At 42.6% G+C, this 23,608-nt stretch overlaps 1 protein-coding gene across 3 annotated transcripts in view; it reads left to right on the top strand.

Moving 5' to 3' along the window:
* Positions 1-21,830, top strand: part of USP22 (ubiquitin specific peptidase 22) — a 108,257-nt gene extending 86,427 nt beyond the window's left edge. For all 3 annotated transcript variants that reach the window (XM_035132102.2, XM_035132101.2, XM_035132103.2), the window contains 7 exons: positions 2,700-2,805; positions 3,597-3,755; positions 10,600-10,726; positions 15,356-15,447; positions 18,148-18,210; positions 20,035-20,184; positions 21,626-21,830. In XM_035132102.2, the coding sequence (XP_034987993.1) occupies positions 2,700-2,805; positions 3,597-3,755; positions 10,600-10,726; positions 15,356-15,447; positions 18,148-18,210; positions 20,035-20,184; positions 21,626-21,668 (740 nt within the window). In that variant the 3' untranslated portion in view covers positions 21,669-21,830. The remainder of the gene's footprint in view (positions 1-2,699; positions 2,806-3,596; positions 3,756-10,599; positions 10,727-15,355; positions 15,448-18,147; positions 18,211-20,034; positions 20,185-21,625) is intronic.
* The last annotated feature ends 1,778 nt before the right edge of the window (positions 21,831-23,608 follow it).

Raw genomic sequence — 23,608 nt, 5'->3', positions numbered from 1 at the left:
TAATTTCATTTTTCCTCCTTTCTTGCCAGATGCCATGGGAAGCCCAGTGAGTGGGTAATACCTTTCTGTGTTGCTGTGAACAAGCTTATAAAATAGTCTTTTGAGACCCCCTCCTCGCTGAACCTAATTGACTTGGGTAATTGAAAAGGGAGCAATCTTATCCTCCTGTGGGCAGAAATGGCTGTCTATTAAGCATATCCAGCAGGGATGTTGCCTGATGGACAGTGAAAATGTGAAGAGGCCATTTGTTGGCTTCTGTCTGAGTACCAGAAAGCCTAAAGAGAAGGAAATGCTTTTCAGATGCAAGGATTAAGTCTTGTTTCTTTGCACTGAAGCAGAATCAGAGTGATCCTCTTAGATAATTAATAGAAGCAATAATAAATTTTAAAATTATATAAAATTGTCACAAAACAAGAGAAATCAAAGCATCCCACTCCACAACTGAGTCAGCAATGCAACTTTGCATGACTTCTTTTAAAAAAGGAACAGAGAACCTATTGTGTGTTAATAAGAATTTAGTGTACTGTGTCTCCTGGCTGAAAGTTAAATCCCTTTTGATTGACAGCTGTTCCATAGTAAAATAGTTCACTTGTTAAATGCTGTGCAAATTTAGTTAAAGGTAAAGGGACCCCTGACCATTAGGTCCAGTCGTGACCGACTCTGGGGTTGCGCACTCATCTCGCATTATTGGCCGAGGGAGCCGGCGTACAGCTTCCAGGTCATGTGGCCAGCATGACAAAGCTGCTTCTGGCGAACCAGAGCAGCACATGGAAACGCCGTTTACCTTCCCGCTGTAGCGGTTCCTATTTATCTACTTGCATTTTGACGTGCTTTCGAACTGCTAGGCTGGCAGGAGCTGGGACCAAGCAACGGGAGCTCACCCCGTCACAGGGATTTGAACCGCCGACCTTCTGATCAGCAAGCCCTAGGCTCAGTGGTTTAACCACAGCGCCACCTGGGTCCACCTGGAATTTAGTAATTCACCGCTAAAAATAATGTATTCCAAGCTGGTCTTGGCCCTTCTTACAAATCAGTGGGATTAGCTTCCCCAATTCCAATGATATGGGGACAGGTAACAATACTTTTTTAAAAAAATGTTTAAAGCAAAATACAGTAATACCTCGGGTTACGAACGCGATCCGTTCCGGATCGCAGTTCGTAACCCGAATAGTTCGTAAACTGAACGCGATGGGCGCTGCCATTTTGCGCATGCGCAAAGCGTGATTTTCGCGCTTTGCGCATGCGCAGATCGCGCGATCGCGCGCGCGCCGCTTCTGCGCATGCGCGCGCGGCGAAGACACTTCCGGGTTTGCGCAGTTCGTAACCCGAACTGTTCGCAAACCGAGGTGGTCGTAACCCGAGGTACGACTGTATAACCCATTGTCAAGCAGAGGGTTTTAACTCTATCCATCCCAAATCAGCCCAATGCAAAAAATATATTCTTACGAAACTTGATTTTGTCATCCTGCTATTATGTCTTATGTAGATGCATTTTTAATGTTGCCTAATGGAATATTCACTGTGCTTGACTTTGGTGGCAGTGGATTACTCTGATAGAATTTGAAGATGAGTCTATTTTTTAAAAATCTGTTTACCTGCTTAGTGCTTTCAACTGGTTATTTCTGGTTTAATATATTCCAACCCACCTGCAAGCCAGAGGAGAGATATACTTTTTAAAACTATATAAGAGATTGGAAGTGGGTCATGGGATTGTGTGTTCTCCCTCTGTCTCGTTTCCCTCCCTCCAATAAAGCAGATTTCCCCCACCTACCTTAATGCCAGTTTATAGATACTGTGTCACAGGTAATAGTTATGTCTAGGTGGGTTCCCTGATGATCTAGGATTGTTAACAAAGTTCATCTCTTGGTCAAGCATTGCACCTGACTAGGCTTACCTGCACTTTAAGTCAGTTTAAACTTATCCCTTACCCCTCCTGGCTTTAACAGTGATTAGATGATGATACTTTGCTCTTAACTGTGGTTGAGAGAATTCCACTCGACTAGAACATTAAATAGGAAACTTAGCCTTGGCTCTTACATTAGAACTTGCCGTTAGCTTATTGAACATGTTAGGGTAACCAGATTATTCTACAGAATTTATACTATGTTTAAACTTGCTGATGCCTTATTTTCTTGCTTAACCGCCCTTTGGCAATTTCACTTAGGTAGTGCATATAAGATTGCATGTGTGATTTTATTAAGTGGAAATAACCATTTTGCCAGGAAATGCTTGTTGTTTCTAGAAGTACATTTGTCGCTCACTGGTCCTCTTAAGTGGGGTTAAGTAGACATTTTCACTAACCACCTTGGCAGTGAGGCCTATTCTGAAATCAGTGCTTGAATTAGGCCAAGCCAAGCCATTCTTCTGGTTAATAATAATAGATTATCCTCCCACACTACTATGGGCTCTGTCAGAGTACATTTTGGATTAACTGACTTTCCATTCTGCATTGATTGAACTCAGTGCAACACAAACAATAATATAGAGGTAACTTTCACACTTGGTGGGTTCCCCCCCCCCAATATTCTGCATGCACCCATTTCCTTTTACCTTGGCTTTCTATAATAGCAAAGAGGCTAAGAACTTGACATACGTGCTATTGCTACTATGTGGAGCCCTTTATGCACATCTGCCTATATACATTACGTAGGGATTTGTTTCAAAGTCTGTTCTATTTTATTTTATTTTATTTTATTCAGGTGACGATAATGGGAAGAAAGCCAACAACCCCAACCACTGTAACTGCATCATAGACCAAATTTTCACAGGTGGACTACAGTCCGATGTCACTTGTCAAGTCTGCCAGTAAGTATAATGAGTTAATTTCATTTTAAAATACAGAATAACTCACTTGACGTTGAAATGATGAACATGGAATACACAAGATGACATAGCCAACTCTCTTTTATGAAATAATGTATGCTTCACACTCCCCTGGTTTAAAGAAAGAAGATCTCTTCTCCCCCACCCCCCTACTGCCCTGGGGTCCAGACTGGAAGTGCCAGAATTCTGTACCACTAAACCCCATGGACTACATTCTAAGTGATCGTATTCCCACTGCCAGTATATCTCATGGAGTGAGTGGCTATTGCTGTAAATTCCATGCCCTTTAATATGTTCTTAAAGGTCCATTTAAAGAAAGTTGACAATAAAAGAAGCTGTTTTGACCGAGGTGCTTTCTGTAGTTTGAGCACCCTCTAGAGGTGAAGTACTACCTCTCACCCCCCTACCAAGTAAATACAGCCTTGAAGTAAGGGCTGTTCCACACATTCAATTTTGAGATAAGAGTCGCCATAAAAGGAGCTTTCCTCCTAATTTTTACATGGTTTAATTGTCTTCTGAACACATTTTTGTATGTCAATTTCAAATAATACATACTTTTAAAAAGGAACAATTTTTCAGAATCCATTAACGTACAGGATTGTTAATATTTTTTATCATATGTGTGCTCATTCACATTCACTTTTGTCATGTGAATCATTCAAAGTACTTCACTGCTTAAAGAATGGATGTGCCAATCATGCCTATGTATCACTTTTGCCCAAACTATTGCTTAGTTTATCCATTTGATTGCAATCTCTCCTCTTCCTCCCTAGTGGTGTTTCCACGACGATAGACCCATTCTGGGACATCAGTTTGGACTTGCCAGGTTCTTCTACCCCGTTTTGGCCTCTGAGCCCAGGCAGCGATGGCAGTGTGGTGAATGGGGAGAGCCACGTGTCAGGAACCACGACCCTCACGGACTGCTTGCGAAGGTACAAACTGTGGCAGATGGCCTTTAGCAAGGAGCAATCTTAACTCCCCCTCCTGCTGTCTGCAGACCAGCAGTTTTCGGGCAAATGGCCAAGGAGCAAAACAGCACTTCAGCTGCAGTTATTAACTGCTGAATCATCTTGCAGAGCAGTTCGGTTCACTTGCAGAAAAAGAAACCAGGACAAATCTAAGCATGTAGCATAAACTGACAAAACTGGTAGGTAACCAAGACTCAAGTGGTCCCACCTGATGACCACTGGTTAGTTTCCCCATGGATAGGCTTCAGCACTGCTTATCTCACATTGTTGTAAGTATAAACTGCGGGAAATATGGCTTCATTTGGCACAAAATATGCTCCTCTCGGAATAATCGGCAGAGCTACAAGTGGCTAAAGGAGTCTTAGAGCTTGATCTCTCCTCTTCCAGACATTTTTAATGTAGATTCTGTTGAACTATGGACTTCACTGTATCTGAGAATCAGGGGCACACCTTGACATAGGAGTATTGCTCCTGCTCCCCATAAGACTTCCAACCACTCCTTTACGTTCTTGTTGTCGGGACAGAAAGAGTCTCTCAAAGGACAGGGAGGGGTTTATGATACTGGGGAGGAGGAAAAGGTGGACAAAACAGCCAGTTTTCCCAGGACCCTTTGGGCAAAGAATCTAGTACTGTCTCCTTCCTTTTCTCTTCTGTACCTCTTCTTCAGTTCTTGTAGTGTGGAACAGCTAGATGTGAGAGAAGTTTCCAGGCAGCTAATTCACCACTGAAGAGCAGAGGTCCAAATGACAGAGTTCATTGTGATACTGTACGCAGTGGGGAAAACTGAGTTTTAAGATTAACATGGCAAAAGAGAGCAAAATTATTTATGTTATATTGCCTTACATTTGATAATCAGCCAGGCTGAAGGAACTTGATGCTCACAGAGATACTATGTGAGGAAATACACAGAATCTCCTCCTCCCCACCAAAAAAGCACGTTTCTATAAATGGAACAGGATTTTTAATTTTGTCAGCTAGAGAAAGCAGGGTGTGTGTGGTGGGTGATGAAATAGCATGTCCAGTTAGTACTAAGGAAGGGAATACAGGGTTCCCTTCCCACCTCAAATTACAAAGATTTAATGGAAGTGGGTTTTCAAATTCCTAGGTAGGAATGAACCCTAAGGAGTGGGGGGCAAAGTCAGCCAGATATAGGGTGTATATTTCTGCCATCTTGCCCTTAAAGCTGGGCTAGGAAACCTTTTTCCATCCATGAACATCTTTCTTTTCTTTTTTTTTAAAAAATAATTTTTATTAATTTTACACAATAAAAAAGAACATACATAACATATCTACTCCCTTCTTCCACCCACCCCCACGAACCCCCTCCTGCCACGAGGGAGATCCATGCAAGTGGATAGTCGAAGGCAGTCCATTTTATAATTGGATTTGTCCCCTCCCCCCTCTCCCCCCCGAGCCCCCTTCTGCCACCAGAGAGCTCTAAGGCAACTAGGGAAGATAAAGGAGGGTGTCCACATGGACATCTTTCAACCATGGGCCACCCTTGGGTGGGGGGCACCTGTCGTGCTGAGAGTGGCCACCCACATGTTTGCACATGGACATACCAACAACCCCCCCCCAGCTGATCCATGCAGATCAGCTGTGAAGTAGTGTTTTAATTACCTTTTTTACCTTTACCTTATTTACCTCCCTCTCTTATGATGAGGAAGGAGGAGGACATTTTCATTCCATAGCAGCTCTGGACTGAGCAGAAAATTTATACCCCTCTACCCAACACTACAGAGGGATGAAACATGGGTTGTGCCTGCTTAATTCTGCATCTCATTATGACACAGGCACCACCAGAAAGCTGGGGAAGCCTTGGTAAACTCTATGAGGCCCATTGGCTAGAGGTTTCCTGCCACTATTCTAGATGAACTTAAGCAATAACAGGCAACACATGGCTAAAAAATGTGATAACAACATATTTATCAACTTATAAAATAGATCAATATTCTGTGAACAAAATTAGAGAAGGTAGTCAATCAATATCACCAAGGCAAACAACCCTTTCAATAGTCCAAATTCTGCAGTCATGTGATAATAGAAGCTCAAAGTATAGATGATCACGAGAGAGAAAAGATGAGCTCTTTCATAGGGGCCCATATTCCATAGCCATCTTTGGAACAACCAGAAGCCTGTCTAAATAAGTCCATATTGTTTGCAAGCAATGTTTCTATCATTCTGATAGCCTTCAGTCTAGCAGTAATGATCAACTGCAGTTATTGGGAAAAGCTAGAAATGTACTAAAGAAGGAAGCAGCAAAATCTCTACCAAGACAGTCTTTAGATTTTAGCTCAACAATGCAGCCCAGCGTTGCAGCTGACAGCTTCCAGAACAGTTAAAAGAGGAAGAAGCATCCTAGCTTATTCCTTGCTTTAGGATTGCCAAGCCTTTCATAAAGAACTATGAAATGTATGAAGAGGAAAAAGCCAGCAGGACCCATAATTTCACCTACCTTTTTGGATGCTGCCCATTGATTGCTTTGTTATGGAAAAAGAAAACATTGCTTTCCCTTGCCTAACATAAGCTGCTTCTCTGTACATATAAATGTAACCAAGACCAGCATATGAGCAGAGTCCAACAAGAAGCAAGTTTTGTTCTGGTTTCAGAGTAGGCTCGCTATTCTTCCAGCCATCCTGATGATCGTACCATTGATCAATGGAGCTGAGAAATTGATCCAGCCTAGGCTATAGAATTTGTTAATCAGCTGTATCTCCAAATCTTTTTGAGAAGCCACCTACTGCTCAAGGAGATTCAAAAGGTACTTGCCAAAGAATTTGTCCAGCAACATACATGAATTGGTAGGCAATACTGCATGGAGTTTCTTGACCTCCAAATAAGGTGGTGGACCAGCTTGACTTAAGGCAGAGGAGCCTTACATGTCTTAGCAAGTTCTGCACAGTTACAATCCAGGAAATTCTCCCCACTCTGTTCCACAGCTTTCCATTTCAAGAATGAGAGTGAGGAGGTGTTTCCATATATCTCCTTGGCTTAGTCCTGACATCGTATTATTATTATTCATAGCTTTGGTTGAATGCTGCAGAAGTCCTTCTGTTCAGGCTTTCTAAGTGTTCTCTGCTGTAGCTACAGGAAAGTCACTCCAAAGAGATGCTCCACTACTGTATAATGGTGATTTTCTGCTTTATTCACTACTTGTATTAGCAAACAAATATCCACACTTTCCCCTTCTCCAGGTCCCTGCTCACTTGTCAGGATTCTCAAGAGCACATTCCAAAACAAGCCATCAGATTAGTCTATTCTATGAAATACGTGGTCCTCAGTTCTCCTCCTTTATAGTAGCAAAGAATATAAGAACAGGTCTTCTGCATAAGATTTAGGCTCCATCTATTCCAGTACCCGATGCCCAACAATGGCTGTTGGGATGCCTCTGGAAAGCAGGCTTGAAGGCAACAGCTTTCCCCATTGTATGCCCCTGGCACCTGCTATTCAGAGGTACACTGCATCTGAGCATGTGAGATTCTATTTAGTTGTCATGACTTAAAACCATATCTTTACCACGTCCTATGGAAGTGGACATCAGAACTTTGTTATATAGAGGAGCGCTTCCTTGTGGTTTTTTTTATAAATAATTGCACACATTCTATTATGCCCCTATCGTAATAATTTTTCCCAAACTTGCAGTTTGGGAAAATGCTTTAGTCATTACTTAGAAGGAAGTCCTCAAACTCCTAGTCATTTTAGTTACTTCCCCCACCCCTTTTCCAGTGCTACAGTATCCTTTTGAGAATGGGCAGCCAATGTTGTGCACAGTATTCCAAATGCACCCACACCAAATACTTCTATAACAGCATTATGATGCTGGCCACATCATCATTAGGCTTCACATGAAGCCACTTCAGCATTGACTAGAGCAGTGGTTTTCAACCAGGGTGCCGTGGCACCTTGAATGATGGTCAGGGGTGCTGTGGGCAACACTTGCCTCTGTCCCTCTTTCCTTCCCTCTCTAATGCCCACTCACATCTCTGCCTCTCAAAGGCTTGCACAGCTGTTCGTTGCAGCAGCCCTGCTGCTGCAACTGCTGCCTCCCAAGGTAAGGTCCTGGCCTCACGTTCGGCCAGTTTCTGTTGGGCCGCTAAGGCTAGGGGCATCCTCTGCCCAGGCCCCTGAGGTGGCGTCTCTCTATTGGGAGGGGGGCAGCAGCAGCTGCCCAGAGGACTCCCAGGTAGAGAGAAGAGAGGAGGCTGAGGGTGTTCGAAAAACTGAGAGGCTGCCCACTGTGCAGGCAAGGGGTGACATAAGTGGGCTCCTGAGCCCAGAGGGGGGCCGCAGAAAGAAGGCAGTCAAGTGAACCATGGACTCAAGAAGGTTGAAAACCTCTGGGCTAAAGAATGCAAGGAATACCACATTCTAGCTGGGCAGAGCTAAAAACCTTGGCATTCTGTACCTGCCTACCTTCAAAGTATAGTGTTTCTTAACATTCAGCTGAGTATACCTGGTAACTTTTGGACAGAGCAAGTTCCATAAGACTGGTTCATGCATAACAATAAACCACAGCTTAGCTCTATGTAGACATGCCTTAATAAGTCCAAGGGAAGTGCCAGACCTGCACATGGAAACCTTGCTGCCACCTCCTCCTGCACAGCCAGGACGACTCCTGAGATCACTTTCCATTTCAAAGATCTCATTGTTACCCATGAACCAGGAATCATGAGTTAAAACAGACAGAGGTTAGATGCTAACTTTATGGTTATCATACTGACTTGTTTGTTATTAACCAGGAGGCTTGAATCACAGGGAACACTAAGCCAACATCTTTGAAAGCTCATCAGAAGTTGTCCTCTAAGCTGTGCAGGAAGAGGAGAAATGAGGGAGGAGCATGCAAGCCCAATGCTTTGCTCAGGCTTTTCGATACTCCTTCACATAGCACTAAATCATGGTCTGTTATGTGTTACCTCAAAGCTGCACTGGCACGTTGCCTAAAAATAGTAATTTTATTATATCAATCAAGTTGTTTTCTGCAGGTTCATGGGTTAACCTCATTCTCAAGTTCCATGGTGGACTGGGCCAACACATTTCATTATTTGGGACAGTTACTTCAGAATAGAAGTACAAGTGATCTGTTTAGAGAAGGTGCTTCGGACATTTATGTGCACCTTGTCACAGCTGCAAAATCAGAAGAGTTTTAAAAAATCCCTCCATATAGAAAGGGGCTCTAGTCTGGTCATCTTGATATAAAGGAAAGGAGGAACATTCAGTGTGAGAGGCCCCATCTCTAGTCTGAAATGATACATCTTAGATGCAGGCTATTTACTAAAGTTGTATACTGCCTTTCATCCATAGATCTCAGGGTGGTTCACAACATAAAAATACAAGATAAAGAACACAAAATATATAATAAAAACAAAAAAACAAGTCTCATTGAGAGACTGGACAGCATCTGAGTGATGTCTTACAGTTTGGACCTTATAAAGGCTTGTGCTTTCAACCATTTATCTTCTGTGCATCTTTAAAGATTGAGTCAGGAAAAGTAACAACCAAAGTAGCCTGATTATGAAGTTGGGAATTAAAATTTCAGCAGAAGTAAATTCCAGACAAGGTAGATAAAGTTTGGTAATACTAAGCATATTTTTTAAAAGAAAGGTAATTGTTGCATCTCTTTAGGAAAAGAGTTTGTGTACATATGAGATACAGATGGCTTCTTTTTGGATAAGGAAGAAGGCTTTGTGAACGTAATTTTATCATGTATGTCACAGGGTGATTTAAACATCACAGAAACCAGATGAAGGAAATTAAGTAGTGGAGACTTTATAGATGTGAGAAGGCAAAGACTGTTTTAAGAAGAAGGCCGTTGAGTGGAAAGTCTAATGTAATCAACACCCATGTAGGAATTGTCAAGATTGTGTTTTAGTAACTACAGACTCCTTGAGCAACTGTATTTGTAAACAGATTGGTTTGGTTCTCTGTTTATTGCAGTGTGAGTAAGTGGAAAAAATTGCAAGCATGTTGTCTTGGGTTTGTAGATTAGACCATGAAAAAGAAGCTCGAGATGAAATTTTGAAACAAATTTCCATGCTTATATGCATTATCTGTTCTTCCAGAGCACCCCTTCTCAAACACTTGTCTCTTTTGCAGGGCTGGGACTTGGGATAGAATTCCATAGTTTTGCCATGTAACAGAACGCAAGCTCGCCCATCATTAGCTTTGTATCACAGTTATTGCAGTAATGGGCAAGGAGAAAGAGTTGACCAAGCCGTGTAAGAAGCATCATAGCCAGTTTTTGTGGATGACCAACGGCTCGTCTCCCCTTCCTCATGGTAGCCACATGGTGATAAACATCCAAATTGGAGACTGAACCAAAATTGAATCCATGTGGTTTTAAAATTGTGGTTTCATGAGTGTTAGCAGTGTGGGTAAATGTCTCCATAAAGAAACTTTAGTTTTTCATAAGGTTGTACAAAGATTTTTGGTATCACTAATTTCCCCCAATGCTTTCTTAAACACTAATCTTAGTAGTAGGTCATATGCCAAGAGCCAGTTACTTATTGGGGAACAGAGGATTTGAGGGTTTTTTGGAAAATGGCTGAGAAACCAAGAGCTGAAAGCGCTACCTATTCTTTTTTATGGATGACCAAGTGCTAGCCTTTCTTTGATCACGGGGCCCCCTTTGCTGAAGCATCATATTGACAATCCTTTGCATGCTTACTTGTGAGTAAGCAGATTAATCTGGTAGGACCTACTTCTGAATAAACGTCCAGATTGTGCTGGAGATGTAAGTGGAAACTCAAGGTGCAGTTGAAATGATTTACTGATGCTGGTCGTTCACTCTTTTCTTAAAATATTTGTTTAGGTTTACAAGGCCAGAACATCTAGGAAGCAGTGCCAAAATCAAATGTAGTGGTTGCCATAGCTACCAGGAATCTACCAAACAACTCACTATGAAGAAATTACCCATTGTGGCCTGTTTTCATCTCAAAGTAAGTTACCAAATCCTGATTTCAGATAGAGAATCCTGCCCTTATAGGCTTGATAGATTTTTTGGGGGGAGGGTGCCAAAAACACCTGGGTCTACATTAAGAACCTCAAGATCTAAGACAGTAGTTCTCAGTGGATGTGGCAGGAGAGGGTGGCAAGCGTGGGAAGATTCAAGGGCAATCAAACATTTAAGCATTTCAGTGTAGTGTAGTATATAATATCCAAATATTATTATTATTTTGTGGAATATGGATAGATATATTTTCAAAATGAGAGCAGCCGTAACTGAGGACAATCCTAGTTGTGTTTTCCAATGTATCTCTTATCAATAAAACATTCCATGTGGCCCAAGCAAATCTTTATTCTAAAAGTGTGGCCCTATAGAAAAAAAAAGTTTGAGAACCACTGCTCTAATATGAAAGTAGTGTATCCAAGACTCTGCATGCTCAGGTCTCAGAGCCCTCTCCAAGAACAGGTGGAAAATTGGATGTGCAGCATTGTTCCCTTTGCTGTCGGGCAGCATGATGCCTCTGCATTGGCTAGGGCCATTCACAGACCTAAAATAAATACTTGGAATTTGGCTGTCTGTTGTTGCTGGGTCAAAAGAGCTGCATCTTTTGACTGCTGTAATCAAAAGTTTCAGTTTCATTCTCCAGCTTCAGCAGCTGGGAGTAAAAACCCTGGATTGGAGTAACCACTTCTGGCCCAGTCTAGAATCCAAAGGACCCTCCTGGGCAGGGGTCTTTGCTACTGGAACTATGCACTCTGCCTTTCATTGTGTGATTTATGGAAATTACAAGCAAACGTTCATGCACAATTGGGTGTTCACAACGATGTTGGTCTATTTAGCATATAATGTACATCTCCCAAGGTATATGCTTTTAAAACATTCTTAACGTACTTGTGATTGGGCCTCAAGTAGCTCCCAGCACTTGCCAGCATTTCCCAATACAGTCATACCTCTGGTTGCGTTCGCTTCATGTTGCAGATTTTCGGGTTACGAACGCGGCAAACCCGGAAGTGTATACTTCCGGGTTTTGCCGCACGCGCAGAAGCAATCTGCGCGCTTCACACATGTGCAGAAGTGCTCTATCGCGCTTCACACATGCGCAGTAGCGGCGCCCTACTTACGGACTTTCCGGGGTGTGAATGGCACCCCATAATGGGTCGTGTTCATAGGTAGAGATACCCACTGTACTGTAATCAGAATGTCCTAATTTTGTCATAGGATTAAGAGGAAATGCTTGTGATAGTTAGCAGATTCCACAGTAGGGAACCTGCCTTTGTATTTTTATTTTTTGCACTTTCAGGTGTATTCATAGTTGTGCAGACACCTAGTTCCCACTTATATTTATTTATTTATTCATTCATTCATTCATTCATTCATTTATACCCCGCCCATCTAAAGTACAGAGAAGTATGGTTTTAAACTGAAACAGTATTTGTAGATCTGTGCTGAATAGCAGAGGAGGATCTCTTGCCACAAGCTATTGTGTCATCCTTTCCAAAATTAAGATTTAATATTTCATGCATCAAAACAGCATTCAGACACTGGTGAAACTAATTTTACTAAATTCCACCAGCTGTTTAATTATGAAACTGTAAGTTATTTGTAGCTTAACTAATGATAACAAAGTCATTATGAGAGGCATATGTTCTGACAGTGTTAATAATGCTGTGAAAAAAGATGAGGAGAACTGCAAAGGGATATCTAGTTCATGTGATTCTTCTTCTTTTTCAAACAGCCCGATCTGTTGCTAGGGAATTGTAATGGTGCTGTAAGCTGAGAATAATTAACAAAGAGTGTAAATAGGACAGGAGTTCCGAGAAATGGAGAGAGGTGCCACCTTCTTAAAGAACAGTTCATTCATCTTTTTGCTCCCTGCTCTCATTCTTCTGTGGCATTCTGCTTAAATGATGGTGAAAGTGTGGCGCTTATCACACTTCCCATTGTCTCAGAAATTAATCTCTTCTTGTCTCTTTCTTTCCACCTTCCCTTTCTGTTTATTTCTTGTCAGGATGTGGCACTTCAATACGGAGTATTCTTTGTTTTTCCTTTCCCTTTTTTGGCTGTTGGGTTTTTTAAAAACTTGATACTGGATTAAGCCTTTAATTAGAAGTCGATAGAGACATACTGGGTAGCACCTGGGCTATTGTCTATTCAAATTCAACCTCTGTCAAAAATCAAATGGTACCATTTATTTATTTATTTAGAACTATATACAGTGGTGCCTCGCTAGACGAAATTAATTCATTCCACGGGTCTTTTCTTATAGCGAAAAACTCGTCTAGCGAATCCCATAGGAATGCATTGAATTTTTTTTTTGCCCATAGGAACGCATTAATTGAATTTCAATGCATTCCTATGGGAAACCGCGATTCGCTAGACGAATTTTTCATAAAACGCATTCGTCTAGCGAGGTAACCTCCGCTCGAAAAATCCTTTCGTTAAGCGGAAATTTCGTTAAGCAGGGCATTTGTTAAGCGAGGCACCACTGTACTCTGCTTTCCCATTGCTGTCCCAGTACTCCAGGTGGATTGCAGCAGCATCCACAGGAACACTATTTATTTATTTAACCCCCGCCCATCTACACTCTGAGCAGCTTACAGCACATATAAAAACATAGTAAAACATCAAGCATTAAAAACTTCCCGGTAGCAATTAAACTTTAAAAGCCAGAGGTGGGAGCAATTGATGAAAACCTAGAGAACCAGATCAGCTTATTAAAACTATTCAACCTAAGAGGTTGAATGCCTTTCAGAATAAAATGACCTTGAGCAGACAGCAGAAGGTCGAGAGAGGGAGCCAACAGAACTTTTCAGGGAAGAGAATCCCGTAATTTGGGCACAGTCACAAAGAACCCCCCCCCCCGTGTGTTCCAACCAAATATGCCTTTGCTATTGTTGGGATGTGGAGAAGAGCCTCCCCTGCAGATTTTAGAGTGAGCAGAGTCATAAGATAGTAGAGGATCCTTTAAGTTATCCTGTGTCCAGTTTAAGGCTTTAAAATCTAGGATTTTGAATTGTACCCAGAAACAAATTGGAAGCCAATGCAGCTGCAAGTCAGTTGAGCATTGCTTATGCCCAAGGGCTGATACTCAACAAAACTCCTGCTGCCTCACTCTGGACCAGCTGATATTTCTGTAGTATTTTCAAAAGCAAAGATCATTGCAGTAATCCAACCTGCTCATTAATATTCATAATGGGAAATAATAATAATAATAATAATAATAATAATAATAATAATAATAATTTATATACCCCACCCATCTGGCTGGGTTTCCCCAGCTACTCTGGGTGGCTTCCAACAGAAAAATAAAATACAGTAATCTATTAAACATTAAAAGCCTCCCTAAACAGGGCTGCCTTCAGATGTCTTCTAAAAGTCTGGTGACGGGGAGCCAATGTAGATCTTTCAAGACCGGTAGTGTTATGTGGTCTTGGCCGCTCCCAGTCACCAGTCTAGCTGCCGCATTCTGGATTAGTTGTAGTTTCTGGGTCACGTTCAAAGGTAGCCCCACGTAGAGCGCATTGCAGTAGTCCAAGCTGGACATAACCAGAGCATGCACCACTCTGACGAGACAGTCTGCAGGCAGGTAGGGTCTCAGCCTGCGTACCAGATGGAGCTGATAGACAGCTGCCCTGGATACAGAATTGACCTGCGCCTCCGTGGACAGCTGTGAGTCCAAAATGACTCCCAGGCTGCGCACCTGGTCCCTCAGGGGCACAGTTACCCCATTCAGGACCAGGGAGTCCTCCACACCTGCCCGCCTCCTGTCCCCCACAAACAGTACCTCTGTCTTGTCAGGATTCAACCTCAATCTGTTAGCTGCCACCTATCCTCCAACTGCCTCCAGGCACTCTTGTGTAGAAAATCATCTACACAAACGTGTGAATGGCAGACCGACCGTCTATTCTAGTCCCAAGACTCGTATTATGAAGCCGGTGCTGCTTTCGTCACGGGCGGGGGGAGCGCATCACTCCCGGCATCATCGGGGAGGGGGATACCATCACGCTCGCCCCCATCCCCAGACACGCGTTATGCACCCCCACCCCACTGCCGGGTGCCACACACCCCGGAACGCCTGTCTCCCCCCCCCCCGGGACGCGCGCCATCCACACCCCTGCCTGCTCTCCACCCCCGGTGCCAGAGCATGCAGGTTGGCTCTCGTCTCCTTGACCTGTGTATCTGAGATGAAGCAGATGCTTGCTTACAGTGAATGACTTCTTACCAGCTTGTTGAATGGGTGAAACTTGGATTGCTGGCCCTGGTACTTGATAAATGATAAATTCAAATTATTGTCATTATTGACCTAATGATTGAGATCTTAAAGATGCATCATCTTTCCTGCATGCTAAAGGTTGTGTATTGCAAGTCTGTACACTTTGTTGTACAGACTTGAATTGTACATAGGATGTTGCGTTTTGTTATGGTCCGTCACAAATCCTGCTGGAAAGAGAGATGCTACAGAAACATTGTGCAAATAGAATGCGGCTTGCTCATTATTTGTTCTCACTTTTTCAGTAGTTTACTCCTACTGTCTGCTGGTTTGACTTGGGTAGAATGAAATGATACTATCCAGTGAGATGTGCTTACATAAAGGAAGTCACGCTTAATTTCTTTATTCTAGCGGTTTGAACACTCAGCCAAACTGAGACGAAAGATCACTACATATGTCTCCTTTCCGCTGGAGCTGGACATGACGCCTTTCATGGCCTCCAGGTATGTTCTAGGGCCTGCTCTTGTGAGAAACCATTCTTGTGCGGGGAGACTGCTTAAAAAGAGTTTTGGAGCCCCTTCCGTGGAACAGCATGCAGAAAGAAATGAGTAATGTCAGTTTCCGGTTGGAAACTAGTTGCAGCATGATTTGGTTACTGGTGTTTTTATGGTGGTGAAATTTAAACTTATTTCAAAACTTGATTAAGTGAAAGTACTCCTGAACTGAAAGGAATATGATTCAGTTCCCCTCCTCCCGCCCTGCCTTAAGGCATAGATGTCATTCAATAATTTAAATAAAATATCAGTACCTAAACTTCCACTTGTGAAAGACCTGGTTTAGCTTTAATCCTAATTTACCAAGATATATTCTCTCTTCCTTGATGCTTCTGTTCGCTGGAATACTTTAGGGAGAGGCATGTTCACAAATAACTCCTGCATACAAGCTCAGGCTAATGAGTTGTTAGACACGTCAAAATATACTTGCCCATAGGAAGTGAAAGTTAAACTCTTTTTAGTGGCAGCTGACACTTGTTGTCAAAGCCATTTCCTGCAGAAGTGGGTAGAAATCTTGCATTTTAAAACTAGTGTTTAGAAACTTAAGTTCACACCAATCTTTGGATTCCTATTCCTATTGTTATTTTACTAAAATAACATTTCAGATGTTAGCTAACATATTTATCATAAGTTCAAAATTATTGGTTTCTCCACCCCTTTTAGTAATCATTTTCACTGGTGAAATAGAGTACCAGTAATCCAATTGCCATAGTCGAAAACATAAAATATGCTAATGAACAAGAGCAAGTGTGGTTCAGCAGTGTAAAGAGAACTAATGCAATTAAGATTTTCTTTTCAGTGAAGAATTGGATTAATTTTCTCTTCCTTTCAGTTTTGGGATTTACACAGAAGTATCCTTAGTCTTAGATTGTCATGAAATCTGTCATGGATGATCTCAACACAAAAGGCTTCCCAGGGCTCCTTTCTTTAGCAAAGCATCAAATATAGGACATCATTGTGATTGGATAATGAGAGAGGCATGTTTGGAGTGGATACAGCCATCCATTGGCCATCCTGCTACACTGCTTTTACCTATCATAAAAGAAGAAATCTAAATGAGTCTAAATTGGTCAAAACTATATTTTCCACCCTTAAAGCATCTGTCGTTTCCAGACAGTACAAACAACGTCCAACTCTGTGATTCTATAATCATAAGAGAGCAGCACCCTGGGAACCTGTTGAGGCCTATATTGACCACAAGGGTTGCTAGTGTGTGGACCTCCAGATGCAGCTTGACCAGCTCCCATGACCATTGGCCATGCTGTCTTGGCCTGATGGGAATTGTAGTCCAACATCTACAGATCTTCCCAAATGCTTTTTAGAATTTAACTTCAGGATGCTTCCATTTCACTCCAGTCCAGATTCTGTTTGTTCTGTCAGGTGCATTTCACTTACTTGTGCTTGCTTTAAATAAATAAAAAAATCATTACGTTGGTTAGTTTTTACAGAGGCAGCCTGAAATCTGGTATTATCCCCTTGAAAACTACCATGGGGCAGTGGCATGAATTTCTATCCCCTGTCTATAAAACTTTTCTTTCTTTTTTGAAGCAGTGTTAGCCTTTTTACTGTGTCCCATCTTCTCCATCAGCAAGTGTTTTATAAGTTAACGTACTGGCTGGGGCGGATGGGAACTATAATCTAGAGGTTGCCAGATAGGCGAAGGCTGTTCTGCGTCTTAGCCTTGCTATCCATCTCAGTTTTGTAAGGCAAAAGCTTTGGTGCGCAGAGCAAGCGTTGGAAGCATATGGGCACATGATGATTTCTCCCCCTGCCCTTCCCTGCCGATTAAGAGGTGGCTTTATTCTGATTGGTTGAGATCACTGTGGGCCAGGAGTAGACTTGATTCCCACCCTGGTAGTGCTCCTTTGTTTCCTCTGTATAGGCAGTCCCCCTGTTTATGCACGTTCAATACACACAACCGTGTATATACGCACATTGCAGTGAACCTGGAAGTGACCCAGAAACGTCATAAAGATGTCTGTGAAACGTCACTAAAAGGGCAGAACAGCGGCGGGGGCGTAGCTGAGTGTTTGCAGGCTTTTTCAATGGGTTTCAATTTAATGTGATTTCACCAACATGTGCAGGGCCTTGGAACAGAACCCCCACATAAACAGGGGGCGGCCTGTATAGGAAAATGATTTCTCATTCATTCGGGTGGGGTGGGGGAGTAAAGTATTGCCCATATGTAGCACAGTGCTACAGGGAGACCCAAACCTGCCTTCCACCCTCGACCCTAAGTTGTGCAACCCTCAGTGGCAGAGATCTTACAGAAAGGTGTAATACACACACCGGGGGGGGGGGGGGTTTACAGGTCCTTGCAGTACTGAGTACACAAACCCTCCCACACACCCCACCAGCCACAATAGGTGTTTTTATTAGTACTGCAAACACCAAGTTCTGTTGATGCATGGGTAGGTGATGCCAGTTCCAGATGGCTGTTTATATTAAGCCCCCTGCCTCCTCCTTTTGAGAAGCATCTTCACAAGCATGAACGAAAAAAAATTTAACCCTCTTATATGATGTACACCTTATAAATACAAATCAACGTTTGGAATATACTCTGTGGAGAGAAACCAAATAACTATTTACAACCCTTTGTCTTTTTAAATGATTCTGAATATTTGTGTGTGTTTTTGTTTTTTGCTGTAGTAAAGAGAGCAGAATGAATGGGCAGTACCAGCAGCCGGCAGATAGTCTAAACAATGATAATAAGTAAGTAGTATTGAATTCTGTGGCTCTCCCTCTTGGATGAGACGGACTAAATTGGTTGAAGTGGAATAGAAATCTGTCCTGTGTCCTGCAGATGTGTAGAAAGGCGTGGGTGTGTTGAGCGTGTAGCATTATATATCAGCCCCGATAATAAAAAATCCAAGAGCTAGGTTTTGTGCTTGTTCAGTTTGCTGCTGTTCCTCTTCCGTTTGCCTCCTCTGCCATTGCCAGCTACCAAATCCTACAGTCTGCTCCAAATCCTACTATCAGCTATCCAATTTTAGCACCTGTATCTGCCTCTACCACCATTGCCTACACACTAGCCCAATGACTGACCTACTCCTTTAAATACTGTAAAAGGTTTTTTTTAAAAATTGTCCAGTAGCACCTTCTAGACCAACTAAGTTTGTTCTGGTATAAGCTTTCGTGTGCATGCACACTGCTTAAGAAGAAGTATCTGAAGAAGTGTGCATGCACACGAAAGCTTATACCAGAACAAACTTAGTTGGACTCTATATAAGGTGCTACTGGACAATTTCTTATTTATTATTTATTTCAACTGTGTCAGACCAACACGGCTACCTACCTGAATCTACTCCTTTAAAGCAAGGGTTTGCGCTGTTAGCTACCAGAGCAATGCAACTACAGCTGCTATTCCCAGATTTAAAAGGTGAATATAGGATGTCAGGAAAGCAGTGTAAATGGGTAGATAGCAGCAGGAGAGACTGGCATCTGCAAGTGACAGGCTAAGTTGGGTGCATCGTTATACTTCTCCTTTTGTGTAAAAGGAATCTTGGCCTTTGTGCTTACCTAGCTGTGGATTGTAGCCAATGTTAGTCCCACCCACTTGAAATCCACTCATTTTAGCCCATTATCAACAATGCAAAGAGGTGGATGCTTTTGATACAGGATGTGAGGTTGTGCCCCTTGGAGAACCTTATTACAAATAATCATTATCTGTAATGCTTAGAATTGTTGCAGTAATTATAATTCACCTCACAGGTTGCCTCTCATAGCGCCGGGGGTGGGGCCTGTGAAAAATAATTAACTTAAAATGTGTGCCGCATCAGTTTTTCGATGTTTGTTAGAAGCCATAGCACCTCATTCTTTAAGGGCAATATTCCTCTTAACTGCTATATGTTGGGAGCAATCCAGGCATCGATGTTGGTGGGTCTAGTGCAGTAAGGTGAGCAAAAAGCTGATTTCCAGCCAGGTCGGAAGTCTGGGGTATGAAACCAGACAAGGACATGGGTTAGTCTGACAACAGCTTGGCCTTCTCTCTAGAGATGATTTGGTAAATTATTGTGAAATTCTAGGCCCAAGTAAAACTCCTTGCGTCATCAGAGAATCTCTGCAGCAGCTCCCATTTCTGGTAACTGCAATGACAGTGCAGAGGGTGAGATGCTTGAGTCCATTTACTTCAGCCCATAGCCGAAGACTCAGAAACCCCTTACACAATGGAGACCTTGTGCCACCATGTCCTGTTTTATGAGTTTCCCAGAGTCATTCAGTTGGCCACTGTAGGAGAGTGAGTGCTGTGCTGACCTAATTTTGCATGGATTAACAAGTCAGTGCTGAAGTCTTCTAATGTTTACTACTTACAAGGAGACTTTTGAGAGTTACATTCCATATCATGTCCCTTATTAATAGTTGGTTTTAAACACTCTTGGCATTTCCCAAAGTTGTGGGTGCAGAGCCCAGGAAGCACCCTTGTGGATGTGCCCCGCTTTTGCAAGTATTTTATAAAGACTCAAGTAACATTGATTGGAATAGCTGCTGCATTTCCTCTTGACCTAATTGCTTTCTCCCAACTTGTTTTGCCACCAGGTATTCCTTGTTTGCAGTAGTTAATCACCAAGGAACCCTGGAGAGCGGGCACTATACCAGCTTCATCCGGCAACACAAGGACCAGTGGTTCAAATGTGACGACGCCATCATCACCAAGGCTAGCATTAAGGATGTACTAGACAGCGAAGGGTATGTCTTGAGCAAAGCACAGAGGAGGGCAACCTCCTGTTTAAGCCATAAAATGCCAGTTTCGATCAGTTCCTTTTCAGTACGTTCATGAAGTGTAAAGTGCAGCAGACTCCAGATGAGGAGACATGGAGAGGAACATGTGCAGTCAGATTTCAGGCTGACCTTTTGGATACACTCACAAGGGACAGGCAGTGGGGATTCTAGCGCCTTTCCCTTACATATGTTGTCTTGGGTTAAGCAAGCTTGTTTTGTCCAGCAGAATTCAAACTGCATACTCAACAGAACTTAAAAGGTTGTGCTCAGGGAACCTAATAAAGGTCCCTATATATAAACTCTGCAATTTGTCAAGAATGCAGAAGCCACACTCCCAGCTGCCAAAAGTCATACATCTTGTTTATAAGATTCTGATGCGCATTGATCGCATGTGTTTGCAAGCTTGTCTGCAGCTGATGTCAATAGAAATTGTATTTTTGTGTGTGTTTGGCTTTTAAAAAAATTAAAGCTGAAAGCTGCACTTTCCAGACCTGTGACATACAAGACACCCAGTGGTTGCCACATCCAGGGCCTATAACTGGTTTGGCAACTGATTCTTGCCACTATCCATAGCTAGGTGTTGTTAAGGCTGCAATATGTTGTGATGTTCTTTATCACTGTAGAGCTGCATTCTATTTTTGGTGTGGAATTGGGGGGGGGCGTGGAGAAGCATGACAGTTTGAAATCTGGAGTTGCCTCCGCTTCTGGCATTCCACGCTCTTGGCTATGATAAGATTGATGCCATCATCCTGTTCTTGTTTTCTTAATTACACCTGACATTTTCTCCCCACTGCTTGCTTAAAGGGTAGGTGTGTGAGCTTGGAAATTTTAAAAGAGAACTCATTTGAAATCTTGGGAAGGGAACGGTCTCTTCCAAAGGCAGGCAATTTTTACTCTCTCGGTATTGCTCAAAGTGACTCCTTGAGCTGGTTTTTAATTCAGAAATGTTGCACCACGGCTCTTAGAGGTTTGAGAAATGCTGATTATTTATCCAGAGTGAAACTTAACTGTAGAGACCAGAAGCCTGATTGCCACAGTGTGTTAACCCTCTGGGTGCCCCCTACTGGCTTAGCATCATCATCATTTGTGTAGCTCTGACCTCGTCCTTTAGGCCTCCTTCCTGGGTACCAAACTAGACCAGTCTCTGCATTAAGCAATTTAGTACATATCCAGAATAGAATGGGCACATACCGTGATGAGTCATTGGCTTTAAATTATTTAGAGATTCACAGTATGACCACGAAAGAGAGCTAGCGTTGCTGCCTCCCTGGAATAATTCCTGCCTTGTGAGAAGCAGTCCTGCTTTTAACATGGCTGAGAGAGAGAGCTGTTTGGGAATGTCAGTCAGCTGCTGCAGCCAGCATTAAAATGGTGCCCCGTCCTTCCTCTTTTTGTCATCTTCCTGCAGATATTTGCTGTTCTATCACAAACAGTTCCTGGAGTACGAGTAGCCTTCTTCAGCAGCTCAAGAGAGAAATGAAAGGAAGTGAAATGAATGGCAGCCTTCTGAAAAGACACACAAACCTACCTGAAATGAAAAGACACCCATTCGACATCTAGCACTGAGCTGCGACAGGACCTGCTTGCCGCTGGCTCGTGGCCTAGAGGAGTAAGAAATGAACAATGTCCATCGTGTATGCAGTCCTGCAGGGACAGAAGGGGGGGGGATGTAAAAGAGGCTACAGTCAGTGACTTTGAAAGAAGAAATATAATAACGCAAAGATTGCTCTGGGTGGGGAAAATAGGAGCAGAGGAATCCAGGCGCTGGCACATCTCCCTCCATTCCTCCAAAATGTGTGTGGGAAGGCCGGGGGGTGTACTCTCATCTCCATAAAGCATCTTCTCCATTGGTGCTTCAGCTCCAACTGACCAATCATACAACAGTTATAATTATTATAAAAAAAAAGTCCAAGCCCATTTTTTTTATGCCTATGGGTCTGAAAGCAGTAAAATGGAGGAGAATTGGGACGACGCAATGAAATGGACTTTGCAAGTACCTTTTTATTTGTGAATTTTAGTTATTAAATAAATACAGTATGAAATTATCGGGCTCTTTGTTTTTCGGGAAGCATTAAAAGGAAGTCCGGATATGCGGAACAGAAGTCGCGATGCTAATTGAGGCTTCCCAGCATGCCCTCCTCCTCCTCCTGCTGCTGCTACTGCACAGGTAACCTTCTGACACCTTGGGACTGTTCATCAAAAGTGTCAGCACTGATTCTTTTTCTGTCTGAACCCCACCTTTTTGTTTTCTATAAATAGCTATTTTCTTAATTTCCACACCTTTCTGTTCACCCTCCCCATGAGAATGAAATTCATATTTGCAACCATCAGTAAAATGAATGAATTGGCGTGTTTATACTGTAAAAGTGGTCTTGATTATTTATTTTTTTGTGGGGCGGGGGGGGGGGAGAAACCTGTGAATTAAGTTGGAATTCTCTGGACGGTGTTGTTGTTGGGTGTTTTTCCACCCTCTCAAAGAAATACTGCACTCGGGAGACACTTGGAATCGAAAAACCTGCCATCTGCTAACTCTGTTAACTGAGTGCCACTGTTGCAATTAATTTTCAACTATTGGACACCTCTGCCTTAACACCAGACACTTTAAGTAAACAAAGGATTTCCCCACTTGCTCTGCTTTTATTGGTCCCTTATCTCTCAGATATATTAATTTTCTCATACATCACTCCCGTTCTGTATACAAAGCCTCCTGGCTTTGTCATTACCTCCCAAAAGCCCAGGAGCTTGCTTGCTTCTGCCTTGTCACAAATGTGTTTATGTTCTCCCCCCCCCTCTGCTTCTTTCTCCCCCCCCCCTACTGTCTAGACACTGGCTGGGAGTCCACATGGGCTGTATATTTTATAACCCAGAGGTGGGGCTGTGTCTGATTTGCTGCTTATGGAGAAAGGGGCTTTCTTGCCTAGTTTAAAAAAAACCTGCTTTGGGTGTGGTTTTGTTTTGTTTTGTTCTGTTTTTTAAAGATCTGTACACAATAGCAAGAGTGCCTGATTTTGTAACCTCATTTCCATTTACAACCACTTTAGCATTTCTTTGAGTAAAGAAAGGGCCCACTGATAGTGCTGGGGTTCCAGCTAAATTAATGTAAAAATCTCCCTAACCTTCTATTTTGAAGGCTGCTTCCTACTTTTAAAACAACATGCCCATCATTTATACAAAGCCTTTGGGAAAAAAAATCCAACCATTCAGCATTCAGAGATTGTTACCAAATTCAGCAGTCTTCTAGCACATGTAGAATAAGTGTTCTGTGTATTAAGACCAACTTCCCCAACCTGGTGCCCTCCAACTGTTTTTAGACTGCAAAGCTCCTGCCAGCACAAATGCTGACTGGGGCTGATGGGTGTTGTAGTGCAAAAACCAGATGAAGAATGTGGAA

The sequence above is a fragment of the Zootoca vivipara genome, chromosome 14, assembly GCF_963506605.1.
Source record: "Zootoca vivipara chromosome 14, rZooViv1.1, whole genome shotgun sequence".
Taxonomy (NCBI): domain Eukaryota; kingdom Metazoa; phylum Chordata; class Lepidosauria; order Squamata; family Lacertidae; genus Zootoca; species Zootoca vivipara.
The sequence above is the reverse complement of the archived record's forward strand: the minus strand, read 5'-3'. Positions and strand labels throughout refer to the sequence as shown.